Source organism: Callorhinus ursinus, unplaced genomic scaffold, assembly GCF_003265705.2.
Source record: "Callorhinus ursinus isolate GAN/ISIS: 27379988/994484 unplaced genomic scaffold, GSC_fseal_2.0 scaffold22, whole genome shotgun sequence".
Taxonomy (NCBI): domain Eukaryota; kingdom Metazoa; phylum Chordata; class Mammalia; order Carnivora; family Otariidae; genus Callorhinus; species Callorhinus ursinus.
Genome location: NW_027397084.1, coordinates 12,290,270 through 12,304,191, shown reverse-complemented (window position 1 = coordinate 12,304,191; position 13,922 = coordinate 12,290,270). Strand labels below are relative to the sequence as shown.

Here is a 13,922-nt window from a genome sequence, read left to right as displayed (position 1 = left end):
TATTCTTGGGAAATAAATGTGAGTAGAAGTCATACGTAACCTCTGGTGCAAGGCAGCTAAGAGTGGATATGACTTTCCATCATTCCTCTCTTTCATTTCTTCAGATAACTAAGATACAAGATGGAAGCAGACTACCTTTCTAAATCACTGAATTACTGAGAACTCAGGTGGGAGAGCCAAAATGAACTCTATTAAACTGTGATATGGAAAGGAAATAAACAATGATTGTGTTAAGCCACTGAAATATCAGGGTTTGTCCACTGTGGCAGTGAATGTAGCTTACATTAAAACAAATATAAATTTATAGACTATTTTTTTTTTTACAAATTAACCTTGAAAAATTTTCTATTTATACCAAGGCCTAAACCAAGCAATACAAAATCTAGATTCAATTCACATACTATTCAAGAATCTAGCAATTGTATAGCTCTCTTCACCCTCTACCCTTGTTTTTGTTCTAATTGCTTTATAAATACATTTAAATATGCTACCAACACCACATTATCATGTTTTAATTTTTGCCTTAAACAGTTACAGTATGTTAAAGGAATTTTTACAAAATAATATTTTATAGTTATCCACATGTTTATTATTTTCCATGTTCTGCATTCCTTCTTGAAGTTCTGAGTTTATTATTTATTATCTTCAGCTTGACAAACTTCCTTTAGCATACTTTGTTGTGCAAATCTGTAATCAACAAATTCTCTTAGTCTTCTTTCAGCTGAAAATATCTTCATTTTGTCTTCATTCTTGAAGGGATTTTCCCTAGCAACACAATTTAGGTTTTTCTCCTCTCTCTTTCTCTCTTTCCGCATTTAAAGGTATTATTCCATTGTCTTCTGGCCTCCACTGTTTCTAATGAGAAGTTAGCAGTTATTGTATTGTTGTTCCTCAGTATGTGATGCATTATTTTTCCCTGACTGCTTCCAAAATTTTCTCTTTATATTTGATTTTTAGAAGTTCGATTGTTATATGCCCAGGCATGGTTTTCTTTGAATTAATTATTTTGGGGACTATCTGAGCTTCTAGAAAGTATACATTTACATATTATACCAAATTTGGAAAAATTTTAGCTGTTATTCAAATATTTTTTCTGCCCCATTCTCTCCTCTCCCTCTGAGACTCTAATTACATTTCGATATCCCCCATGTCACTGGAACTCTGTTCATCTATTGAATTGTGTTCCCCTTTTATTCAAATCAGATAATTTCTAGCAATTTATCTTCAAGTTCACTGACACATCTGCATCTTCAAATTTTTCTTAAACAAATACACTGAATTTTCTATTTCCAATATTTTATTTTTCAACTCTAGAATTTCCATTTGAGTCTATTTTAGTTTCTATTTTTGTGAAGTCCTATATAATTCATTATCGGCATATTTTCCTTTATACCCTTGAGGATAGTTACAAGAATAGCTTTAAAATCCTTGCTAGCTAATTGCAACACCTGGAACATCTTTGGGTCAATATCTGTGAATTACATTTTCTCTTTGAGGATGGCTTACATTGTCCTGTTTCTTTGTATGTCTAGAAATTAGAAACTTTTGAATCCTAGATTTGTTGTTATTGTTGTTTAGTTTTAGCAGGCAATTAATTCAGCTCCAAACTCTGTCTCCCTGATTGTGGGCAATAGCTGGAATCTCTGTTCAGTTATTTTATCCTTAGCTGGGCTTAGCTGGGCTTACCAGGCACATGTGTAATTCAATAGTCATCCAGGGGTTTGGACAGAGTTTATATGCAACATTTGGGGCTTCCTTTCTGTGACTCACTCTTTTCCTGGATTCTCCCCTCACTTTCCAGATCCTGCGTAACTTTATATTCTCTTCTCTGATTCCTCATCCAGTAAGCCTGCTGGTTTCTTGCTGAGTTTTCGTTTGCGCCATGGTACAGAGACAAGGAGCCTCCCATAGGTGAACACTCATAAAATCTAGAAAATCACTCAATTCTGTTATCTCTTTACAAACGTTGAATCTATTGCAGTTTCTACCTGCTCTTGGTCACTTGGTCCAGTAGTTTCAGACAATTATGTTTTTGTATTTTGCCCACAGTTTATCAGAGTTATTTACAAAAGAACTGGTCCAACACCAGCTACTCTTCCATTTCTAGAAGCATAATGAAACAAACTAATTTTAATTTTTTAGCACAGATCTTCTTTATCACAGAGACTGTGTAAATTCAAATTTCAAACCCATTTCAGGGTAGGCTTATGTTTAAAGATTCTCTTTTTTCCTACCGTGAGCCCAGGCTGATATCAGAAAATTTGCTTGTCATTTCCCTTTGCAAATTTTTTTTAATCCATCTTGTAACTGAGAGTGTAACCCTTCAAAGAACCCTGGCTTTATGACAGGGAGGCAATTCCAGTTCTCATCTCACTCAGCCCCAAATCTTTCTCTCCCTTCACCAAGTTGATAGTAAATCCCAATCCCTATCATTAGTGAGCACAATATCTTCAGAATAACTAAGCATTCTGAATATAAAAGTGCTTTTGGTATTTGACCCTTGGGGATTTCCCCTGCTTTTTTATGAGCTCAGCTTTATATTTGGGGTGAATCACATGCAATTGCTGTGTTCAACTGAAAATTACAGGCTGTCCTGTCCTGTGATTTAGATTTACCTTCTATTCCTCATTTCTTCATTATCAGTCTGATATACCCATATTCTGACCAGAGAGTGTCACAGCAGCTGGAACCATGCAATCTAAGGCTCAACAGGATCAATTTTTCCCCTTCTAACAGAGCCAGTGATATAACAGATCCAGAACTATTAATCTTCACCAACAGGAACCATGTGTAGATGCTAGTTGTCATTTTGGCCTAGGATATATGCCTAAGAATTCAGAAAAGTTACATCTAAAAATAAGAATTTACATCTCCTCATTTCATAAGTCACAAAAGAAAATATTGTCTGGAAATTTTTTTTTGCAAAATCTACTATTCTGGATTAATTAACAAAATATAAAACATTATCTATGATAACCTAATAGAAAGTGTGTGTGATTACCTCTTTCTTACCATACAAAGCTTCTCTTTTGCCTTCCTCCTTTGTCCTCTAAACTTACTAGTCATGAGAAATGGATGGCAGGAACGGAAAATTTCATAAAGATAACTCCTAACTGATGTTCAGATAGTTTAATTTTTCTCTGACACGTGTCTTAATTACCCATTTACCTTGCTGTTATGGACATGGCCAAATATGTGACCCCTACCACTGAGCAGATGGAACCAACAGTTTATTAGTCAGATATATTCACAGCCTAGAGGAAGAGAATGCTGCACACCACACAGGTCCACACAAGAGCTGTGCTCAGGTACAAAGTAAACAACCAAGGGTGGTGGAAGGCAGGCTTTGTAGTATCAAGAGGGTGGCGTACGTGTCCCCTGGTCTGTAGAAGGTTGTGATTGTCTTGTTTGATTCAGTAGGAACTGCACCTGGTCAGTTTGATAAGGAGGGTTAGGGGACCTTATCTGGGCGGGGGGACAGTGGGGAGGGAAACTTGAAGTTAGGGCCCCTCCAATTTCACTATATGTCAAGGTGGCACATGATATGGGGCCTTAATTTTAGACTTTACACCACACAGGGCTTCTAATTACAATGATCATTATGGAGAAGAAAAAAGTCAGAAATTAATGACAAGGACTAAGAACAAAGTCCTTAGGGGAGCAGTTTGATGGAGCCCTTCTTCACCTTTCCAATAATACCTTCTATTTTGTCTTCATTTGCAAGTTGCTCTTCAACCGCAAAGAACCACTTGAGTTCTTTGACCTTGTGGTTACCCTTTAACCTCATGTTATTAACTCTGCCTAGATTGTCCTTCCTTCACTCTCAGCTCACTTCAAGAATTCCTATTCATCCTAAAGATCCTAATCAAATTCCTTTATGAATTATTTTTGGCCCTCATACTAAGAAAAGTCTGTCATTCCCTCCTTGGGCACCATATTACTTTGTACATACTTTAAGCATATTATATCATAATTACTTTTCACAAGTATCTATACCCAACTGGACCATTTGTCCCTAACACAATCAGAAAAATATGGTATTTATCTTTATAGCCCCAGGATAGAGCCAGTGATATGTGATCAATAAAGACTTTTAGGATGAATTGAAAGCATAAAGTAACAACTAAATGGAGTTAAATGAATAAATGAATCATACAAATAATATGATCGTAATCTTCCTCGGTAAAATGTTCTAGAGAAGTAGTTTAAACTCTTTGAATATTTGAAATAACAAATAGTTTACTTTTTTTCCTGCATTTCAGTTAAATTTGTTTACCATCAAAGATCTGAGCGTATGATTGGTGTTAATGTAATGAGCAGGTGTTTTTTCAGCCACAATCAAATAAGGTTAATATCTTGGTTACTCTGTAGGAACTTACTATAGGCAAACACAACTTTCAGTAGGCCATTTAAAATATTGAAATTTACTCAAAGAATGAAAAAACTATCTACCCAGAACCCTTGGAAAATTAAGGAAGATAACTGGTATTAGGTGAATAATGCTGAAACTTTGAAATAGGGCAATTTTCAGACTGCATTAAAATTTGGGGAAAAGGTTATTTTGAGTTTCAATAGCTTATAAATTTACTAGAATTGATTTTTTTAAATTGATGAGTAGTTATTTGTCAAATGTATCATCTTGATTCACTCCTTCTGCCAGCCATAAAGAGTTTTTTTCTCTGTGGTACAAAAATATATTTAAATGAAAATATATTAAATCTCCATTAAAAGGCCTCTAACCATAGATTGCTTTTTGACACCTTAGCCAGCAGGAATGTATTGATGTTTTTTTAGATTTATTAATTTTGAGTGAAGTTGTCTCAGAATATCCTCCAATAAAAGATTTTTATTAAAAACATATATTTTCTACCAAACTGGACTATAGCTATGTGAGACATAAATGGTGAATGTTTTGAATCCTATTTTTAAAGATTCTTAACTAATGTAAAGTTATCAGGAATAGTTTCATTCAAAGTAGTTATCTTTTGCTCAGCACAGCCAACTATGGGACCCAGTTTTTAAAAAGAGACCTAGTAAATCAGATTTTTAGTAGAAAATAGTTTCTGAGCTCAGCACTACACCGTAATTAAGAGCCAAGAACTATGAATGAGCACTGTAAATCGAAGCTCTTTTGGGAATATATGCCAATAAAGTATAATAGGTGCTTCTCACCTGAAAGGAGAACTTTGATGGAACTGCAGGCACTTTTAAGTCAGATATATTAAATCAGTCTAATCTGCTTTCTGGAAATAGGATTAAGTTCTAAAAATCTGAAGACAGCATGAATCAATTGTACTCTAAATAGAGCCAGAAAGTAAACTGCTTTCAAAGGAAGAATAATCTAAAAGGGCTTGTAAACTTTTCGTGATGCCTAGACTATCTAATTAGATTGGATTTCAAAAATTTAATGGGCCAGTTACTCTATTTTAGTCATGATCAAATTAACCCTCCCCACCCCCTCCCAAATGATTCATGCTGAACCTAAGTGCTCCTATACTTTGTTAATCTGACCAGCTATGTATTTGGTAGAATAAATCCTCTGAAGACTACCAAAGCTTTGTTTGATTTTCAGTCATTAACACAAAAGCATTTGTAGGATTAGAGATATCCTCAGCAAAATAAATCTCACTTTGATCATATAGTTGGAGATTCAGGTCTGAATAGCTTTCAGATCTGAAGAAAATGGGGAAATGTACACTGTAAGCCAAAAGGGCTTCCAGATACTTAAAAGTATAGCTTCTTTAAAGATACAGATATATTTATCATTACATTATTTTCATGATTGGTTTAAAATATTTAACAATTGAGGAAATCTACTTGGCGTTTATAATCCCAAAATCACTGAAGGGTTGAACATCTGTTCCAACCACACAGAAGGAAGGGAATTTGTGCAAACCATTACAGCCTATTTCAAACCCATTCATTAAGGCTCAATAGCAGAAAAATTCGTATTTTTCCTTCATTTAATCAAGAACATCAGAAAGTTGTGCCTTGTTTCCAGCCCAAACCTCCTTCATTATAATGTGCCTCATCTCAATAACTCAAGGAATTGGAGTTGGTTTATAAACACTCACTCAGATCTCAGAGCTAAATCATTTCCAATTCTCTTTAATTGTTCCTCACTAAAAAAACAAAAACAAAAACTTGTTGCTCTAATTTGATGAGGATTTTTTTAAAGATTTCATTTATTTATTTGAGAGACAGAGAGAGAAAGAGGGAAACAGCATGAGAGGAAATAGGGTCCGAGGGAGAAGCAGGCTCCCTGTTGAGCCAGGAGCCCGATGCGGGACTCGATTCCAGGACTCCAGGATCATGACCTGAGCCGAAGGCAGTCGCCCAACCAACTGAGCCACCCAGGCGCCCCTAATTTGATGAGGATTTTAATATATTTTAGCAAGTAATGAAAAAAAGTATTGTAGACAAAAATCCAAAATCATCATTTCTTGCTCAATATTTCACTTGAGCTAGTTGATTTCACTGTTGTATGGTGAACAGGAAAAGGCTGGGAGATAATCATGTAAGGTCCAATTCAGCAACATACTAGCTCTGCTGCTTTGGGGGATTTATTTGGCATCTTTGAACATCAAAATCTTCACAGAGTTCTGAGGATAGCAAAACATTGAATATTCACAGAATATTCAATATGGCAGCCATTGTGTGGTATTTTCTAGTTGTTAAAAAGTACTAAGTCTAAAATCAACTTACTTCCCTTACAGTGGAAGGTCCTTTATAGCTTTTACATGGAAGTAGTTTGATGAAGTTTATTCTACCCTAAAGGATTCTTAATTATCATCGCCCCAGTTATCATACATTAGGGTCCTTTATTTTTATAATTCTTTGAGCAAAAATTTGCCTTAAAATCCTCTGAAATAAAACTGGACATTTTAGTGACCTACTCAGCTGCAAACTAAATTCATTCATTCATTCAATGAACATCTAACAAAAAACTACTATATTCCCTCAAATAGTTCATAGTAGAAAAAAAAAAAACCTACCAACATGTATAATTAAATATGGTTTGGTAAGTGCTTTAAAAGAGACATGTGCGTGGTATACAACCGCCTGAGGAGAACCAACTGGAATAGATTTGGGTCCTGGGCACTTTTCCATTGTCAGAGAAATGGGAACACATTCACTTGTTCTAGTCAATTAAGAGATGTCTCTCTAGTATAGGCCATATGCTAAGCTAGCAACCAGATTTTGTTAAATTTTTGAGACTTGCAGAGATCTTAAAATATCCTCACAAAGACATATGTTTAATCAGATTAAAGTTTACCAACTCATGCTTTAAAAATTTAAGCTGGCAATTTAGAATAAATTGATTTAAAAACTGACAAGACATCTCAAATCTTTACCATTCCATTTTTACAGCATAATTTTTACAATTGTCTTCAGAATGGCTATTCTTTCACTTCCCTCCACTGGGAAAAATAAAATAATTTTTATATTAACTTTTATTTAAATAATTAACCCTACAATTTAAATATGCCATTTATAAAATTGAGCTACTCTATTATTCTTCTTTCAAACTCACATAGCTTATGAATTAAATGTGTCTTGGAAAATGGCAGATAGCAATGCCATTTGTTGGAAAATTGTACCTAACTCTAGCCTTGATTTTATCTTGAGGAACACTTGTGAGGAAAGGAACAGAGAACTTAAATTGCTTTAAAAAATATGCTTTCATGGAAAAATATGAATCACTTGTGAAACAATAAAGAGGCATACTGTTTTATTTCATGGAAATATTCCTTTCCTCATCTTTCCTTAATATAATTTCATAATAAAAATAAAAAGCCATTTATTTGGAATGTTAATGTGAGTCCTTCAGTTTAATTTTAACTTTTTTACCTATTGCTATCAGACTCAGATGATAAGAAGAAAAATTAGTCAATAAGAGAAAGATCTTTAACATTCTCTGAAAAGAACAGTAGCACACAGAGCAGGACTAAAAAGTAATGTCCATTTCAAGATTATTTCCTCTACAATATTGTTGAACATATTGTAATAAGGTTTGTGGACAGTCATAAATGCAAGCTGATCTGATTACTTTGTTCCTGCTTTATAATCACTTGTATTTCACCCTCATCTCAGTCTTGGAGAAGATGATTATTGGCAGGAGATGAAGCCAAAGACTCTGAAGCTAACACGTTAAAATATGCCTTCCATTTCTCTCTTCCTATAAAGCCTTAGTTAAGACTTAAGCTAAAAATGCTTTCTTCCTAAACGTCCATGGGGAAAAAAATTACAGAATACAGAATAAGCTATAAATTTAAGTTTTGATGCAGACAATAAATCACAGAACAGAACTACCAGAAACCTCATGTCCCCTGCCAACAAAATGTACTCTTTTGAAAATGATAGGTTTCATTTAGGGGTGATTAAAGCTGAAACCAATCCAATGATTCAATGATAGCTTAATATGTGATTGAAAGGGATGCCTGTACTTCAATTTGGAGAAAAATCTTGCTTTGAAAAATAGTATTATTTCTTAAGGTGATTCCAGTTCCTCGTTAATTATACCATATACTATAAAACAAAATGTGATATAAAACATCAACTGTGAGTTTAATGTGATTAGGGGAGAGAATAATTGTTAAACTGTCTAAATTAAATTAGTTCTATTTTTAAAGCATTCCACAGCATAGACCCTAACAGAATATTATAATGGGACCACAGCAACTCCCCTCCCTTTAATTGTGGTGTTCTGTGTGATATTAAAGGGATCTCAGAAAATATTCCAAAGTGTTAATTCTTCCCAAAACAGAATTTCAGATGATTAGAGTCTTAATTTTCCTACTCAATTCAGAAACAACTCCCTTTGATTTTAATGGCATAGGTTGAGTTCTATTATACAAACAGATGGATAAAAAGACCTAAATTACCAGATTTATTTTTTAAAAAACTACTACCGTGAAAGGAGTATGGAAATATGATTCAGTATTAGGGAATATGGACATAAATGCTGATAAAATCTTGAGATAAGACTTTTGTTACTTAAAAATTCTTACAAATTAAAGTTTCTCATGGAGCAACACACAATATGGAAAAGCCAGCAAAAAAAAAAAAAAAAAGCGACATTATACAAAGGCTCTAAAGAAAAAACAGATATATGTCATATCTTGTGACCTTCGAACAATTCATATATTTATGGTGCAAAACCAATTTCTCTTAGCCAAGAGACAATTACCCACACTAGTGTTTATATAATAGTCAATCCTCCCTAGAAAAACACTCTTGTAAGTTAGACATTATGATATTTCTATTTTGTTGAATTAAAAAATAATAATTTTCCTAAAGAGTCTGTCTTATTCAAAATTTAAAACACAAAACCTTCGCCTCTACGCACTTGCATTAGGTTCAATACATGGTGATGTTACCGTACACATTTATGAAATAGGTTTGTGATGATACTGGAAATTAAACTAATGACTCCTCATTTTGAATGACCAACAAATAGATGATAATCTCTAAAATCCATTTACTTGGAAGAGAAGAGAGCTGGTAGACAGAGATTCTGGAACCAATAATGATATCCAGCCTTATCTTTCAAAAGTCTTTCAGGAAGAATTAACTCTTATTTGTCTAAATAGAAAACTATTACAGTAGTAGCCCACAGGTACTGGAGAATGTGTTAGGGTAGGCGAGGTAAGTGTGAAGGAGGGACACCAACAGGCCCCTATTCTCTTTGCCTGGCTGCTGAGCAGGAGAGTTCTCCCGTTTCTGTAGAGTCAGACACTGTAACCATATTTCAGAAACATCCATCTGAAATAGGCCGGGGGTCTGCGGTGAGAAAACTTTGCACCATGACTCAACATAACAACCCCAGATGATGGGAAAAGGGACCACTGGTAAAAGGGTTAACTTCCTGCATCCTCCTGAGCCTCCTGAAATCAGTGGTTAGGCCCATCTCATCTTTCCATGCGCTATAAAAGGTAGAAATTCAGAAGAGAAGCTGGAGAAAAAGTTGCAGATCTCTCTGCAGCCCAGTGTCTCTTCAACCCCCCAGTTGAAAGCATTCACACATATAGAGCATAGACTCTGGCCCACGTGTAGATAAATCAGTTAGTTACCAGAGATTAAAATAAAAGTGATGCTGCCCACTAATACCCACCTGTACGCTACTGAGCATCTCCCATTAATAACTCCTACAGTTTAGACAAGAGATCATGCAAAGATTTTATTTCCCAGATCATACTAAAATAATAAGAAAGTAAATTCATAAACCAGTGGTCAAAATACCGCCTGGTTGGCAAACATTAACATTTTGACAAATGATAACAACAATATTTGAAACACTATAATTACACAGAAAAAAAAATAGGCTTAATGCGCTGAGATAAATTGCCTAAATAAATATCATAAAAATAACACGAAATGAATAATTTCATCGGCTTGGTAATTGATTTCACTTCGATTCTGATATAATCCTCCATTTGGCCTTCATTTGAGCATATGTTAATGTGCTTATTAAACAAGAGGTTTTAATTTAATTTACCTACTGAAGTAGAATCCTGTAATTTTATAATTAATGACTTTTAATAGCAAAGCAAAAATGCCCTAGAAGCATGTGAAAGCAGCTGGGTCCCTGGAAGTAATCTCAATTGTCCCTCCTATTCATGGAGGTAGCATCAGTGGCTGGTGACAATGCACAAAGAGGTTTAGCCCATGCTGGGATCTAAGGGGTAAAAGTGGATACTCAGCTAACATGTTTCTACCCTGTAGAAACCATTACTAGTCACCAAGTGTTGACCCAACCGGCCATTTGCCCTCATGTAACCCCATTTTGCTTCTACTCTTTTGATCAATGTGAAAAGAGGTGGAAGCTCTTAAATATAACAACCATTTCAAATTCCAAAGCACAGGGATCCATTCAAATCTGAATCAAGTTTCCCAGGCCTGCTTTTCAGCGGACTGGACAATTCTAAGCCCATATTGCGCCTCTGGTGATAAATCAATAGCGTCTCAAATTCTATTCACCAAGATGCTTTCATCATGTGACCCTAAACTAAGAGCAACATTTTAGTAAAAGCAGAACTTCAAAACAGACATTTTGGAACACATAACAAAAACAACACTAGAAACAAAATTCCCTCTGCTATTGAGCCAACACTGACCTTCTGTTCCAAAAGCAATGTGTTTGTAGGGATTGCTGCAAAAGCCTTGTAGCTTGACTTGGTCTTGTATTGCTAGAATGAGTAACCAGAAAGCAAGAGTGGAGATGAAAAGGGGGAAGAATAGAACATAATTTTAGACTAGTTCTGCCAAGTTAAATGACACATTATCAAATGAAGAAAACAGTTATTACAACTTGTTTTTGACAGAAAAAAAATTAGCTTACCATGTTAATATTTTATTAGAATGAGAAACAAAGGAACATCACAGTAAAATATCAGCCTAGGGATTATAGGCAATTATGTGCTATACAGTTTCAGAACTTAAAAACATCCATTTCTACAAAGTTACATATAAATTTCTCATAAGCAGTGTGTCCCTCATAGGAGTACTACTAGTCTATAAATGTGGGTGGGCTTTTTGTTTTGTTTTGTTTTTTTGCTTAATTCTCAAAGGAAAGGGGTTCTTTTTTATAATGCCATAGTTAACAAACATTATGCCAATAAATTTAGTTGAACTCTTGATACATTCTCTTGAATCATTCATAAAAACAAGGGTCAGAATACATAAAATTTAGCATCAATGTTTAATAAGTAGCATATTTTGAATAGAAGTCATATCAGCAATTTAACCCCATAATGAAAAAATTCGAAGGCCAAACGTTTGATCTTAAATTCACTCTTTTAAACTGCGTCATCTCCTGCTCTTTCTAATGCAGTGATATTAATGAGTCAAATGACAAAACATCCTGAGTTTTAAATAAAACTCAGAGTAATATAGTTCAGTTTTGTGGAGTATTTGAAAGAGAGTGTTGAGCATGAGGAAGTTGTATAAATCAGGATACTAGGCATAATGAAAAGCCCAGTTTTGATATTGCTCTGGGTCCCACACTGCTTAACCAAGGTCAAGGCTCCTGACGCTTCAAAAGCCCCTGCCTCAGACAGCTTCCCCAGGGGCCCAGAGACAGCTAGAAATTGGCATACAACTCCAAGCCCTCTTAGTCCCCTGGGCAGACCACAGGATCATAGAAGAAGACAGAAGGGTCAAATAAAATAAAGCCTTTGGTTTTATGGATATAATTGAAGTAATTTTCTACTAAAAATGATGGGAGGAAGGTAAAGTAACACTCTCATTTTCCTTAGAATGAAGGTGAGGTAGAGAAAAATCAAAATGCCAGGCCTGGAGGAAAAGTCTTGGGTGCCTTCAAGCCCTCGTCTCTCTACTGACCCTGCACTGCTATAGTCCCATATGACATATTATGGATAAGGACTGAAAATGAAATGCCATCCCTTTGAGGAGAATAACAGCTGGCGCTTAGTACTAGGCAAATTATATGCACGGCCTCATTTACTTTTATGGAAGCCCTAGAGCTAAAGAACCATTAGGGAAAGGAGGCAAAGTGCGGTCAAGGGACTTGTCCAAGATACACAGCCCATAAAGAACAGAAACAGGTTTGGAACCCAGGCCTGTCTGGATCCAATATCCGTGCCTTCTCTATAAGATAATATTTTCTCTCAAAGAATATCTAAGCAGACAAAGAATACCTAAGCGCATTTATCACTAATACTCCGTGATGGTTTTATGGATACTTCATTGTAATAATAGTTTTAATAATAATAATAGCTAACAATATGAGCCAGGTGCCATTCTAAAAGCCTAATGGGCATTATCTCAATCAATTGTCACAAACAACCTATTAGGTAGATTCTATATCATATCCAGTTTATATACAGAAACTAAAGTACACAGATATTAAGTAACTTATCTAAGGCCACTAGGTAGTAAGTCATAGCTGGGACATGGATGCAGGCAAGCCAGTCAACAACTGTGTACTTATCTACCATAGGTCCTTGCCTCTCATTTCAGGACACACAATCATTTACATTGTTTGTTCTCCTATCCCCAACTGCCCTAAAGTACATAGATGGACAAGCCTGTACAGAGAGATATATTGCTATTGCAAACATAATGCCATAGAATCTTAGAATTAGATGTGATATTGAAGACCATCTCATTCAACCCCTCATCCAAGACATGAATCTCTCTGATCAAACCTCTGTTCGCCTACCACATGAACACTTGCCTACCTCCCAAGACAGCATGATTAGGCCTAATTGTTAGAAGTGGTTAAAAAAAAAAAAAAATTCTGTCTTATACTGAGCCAAACTATGCTTCCTGCTAACTTACTCCATTGGTCCTTTCTACCCATCTTGGAATGACGACACATGTGAAGAGCTTGATTCTGCATGATAGTTGTACTGCTGTTTCCACCAAGCCCCTCCTTACTGATCCTCAGTGGAAGAATTTCACTACCCTTATCACTTTCTTCTGTCAATATTCCTTTACATATTGAAAAGGTGCATGTTGGGGTGCTTGGCTCGGTCAGTTAAGCATCCAGCTCTTGATTTCAGCTTGGGTCATGGTCTCAGGGTCATGAAATCGGGCTGTGTCAGGCTCTATACTAATCATGGAGCCTGCTTGGGACACTCTCCCTTTCCCTCTGCTCCTCCCCCCACTCACACACTTACTCTCTAAATAAATAATAAAATCTTAAAAAAAAGTCTATGTTTAACTAGATTTATTTTTAACACAAAGTAGAATATCATCATCACCTTAGGATATCGACAGTAAAGTCAATACAAGGAAGATGATAATAACTGGAATTGTCTCCTTGGTGTTTGTGGTCAGTTTAGAGTATACAAGGAGAGTGAAGTTGGAGTCATTTCATATCGTTGGATCACACTGAGTAGAGTATGCTACCACCTAAAATCCCTAATGCTTTCATCTTTTTTTTTAAAACATTTGTT

The 13,922-nt window shown here is 35.4% G+C and overlaps 1 protein-coding gene across 11 annotated transcripts in view; it reads right to left on the bottom strand.

The window, feature by feature from the left end:
• Nucleotides 1-13,922, bottom strand: part of MLIP (muscular LMNA interacting protein) — a 252,003-nt gene that overhangs the window by 81,835 nt on the left and 156,246 nt on the right. For all 11 annotated transcript variants that reach the window (XR_012381939.1, XM_073905111.1, XM_073905112.1 and 8 more), the window contains one exon: nt 11,118-11,189. Coding sequence is in view for 10 of the 11 variants with exons in the window: in XM_073905111.1 (XP_073761212.1) it covers nt 11,118-11,189 (72 nt within the window). In the remaining variant the exon portion in view is untranslated. The remainder of the gene's footprint in view (nt 1-11,117; nt 11,190-13,922) is intronic.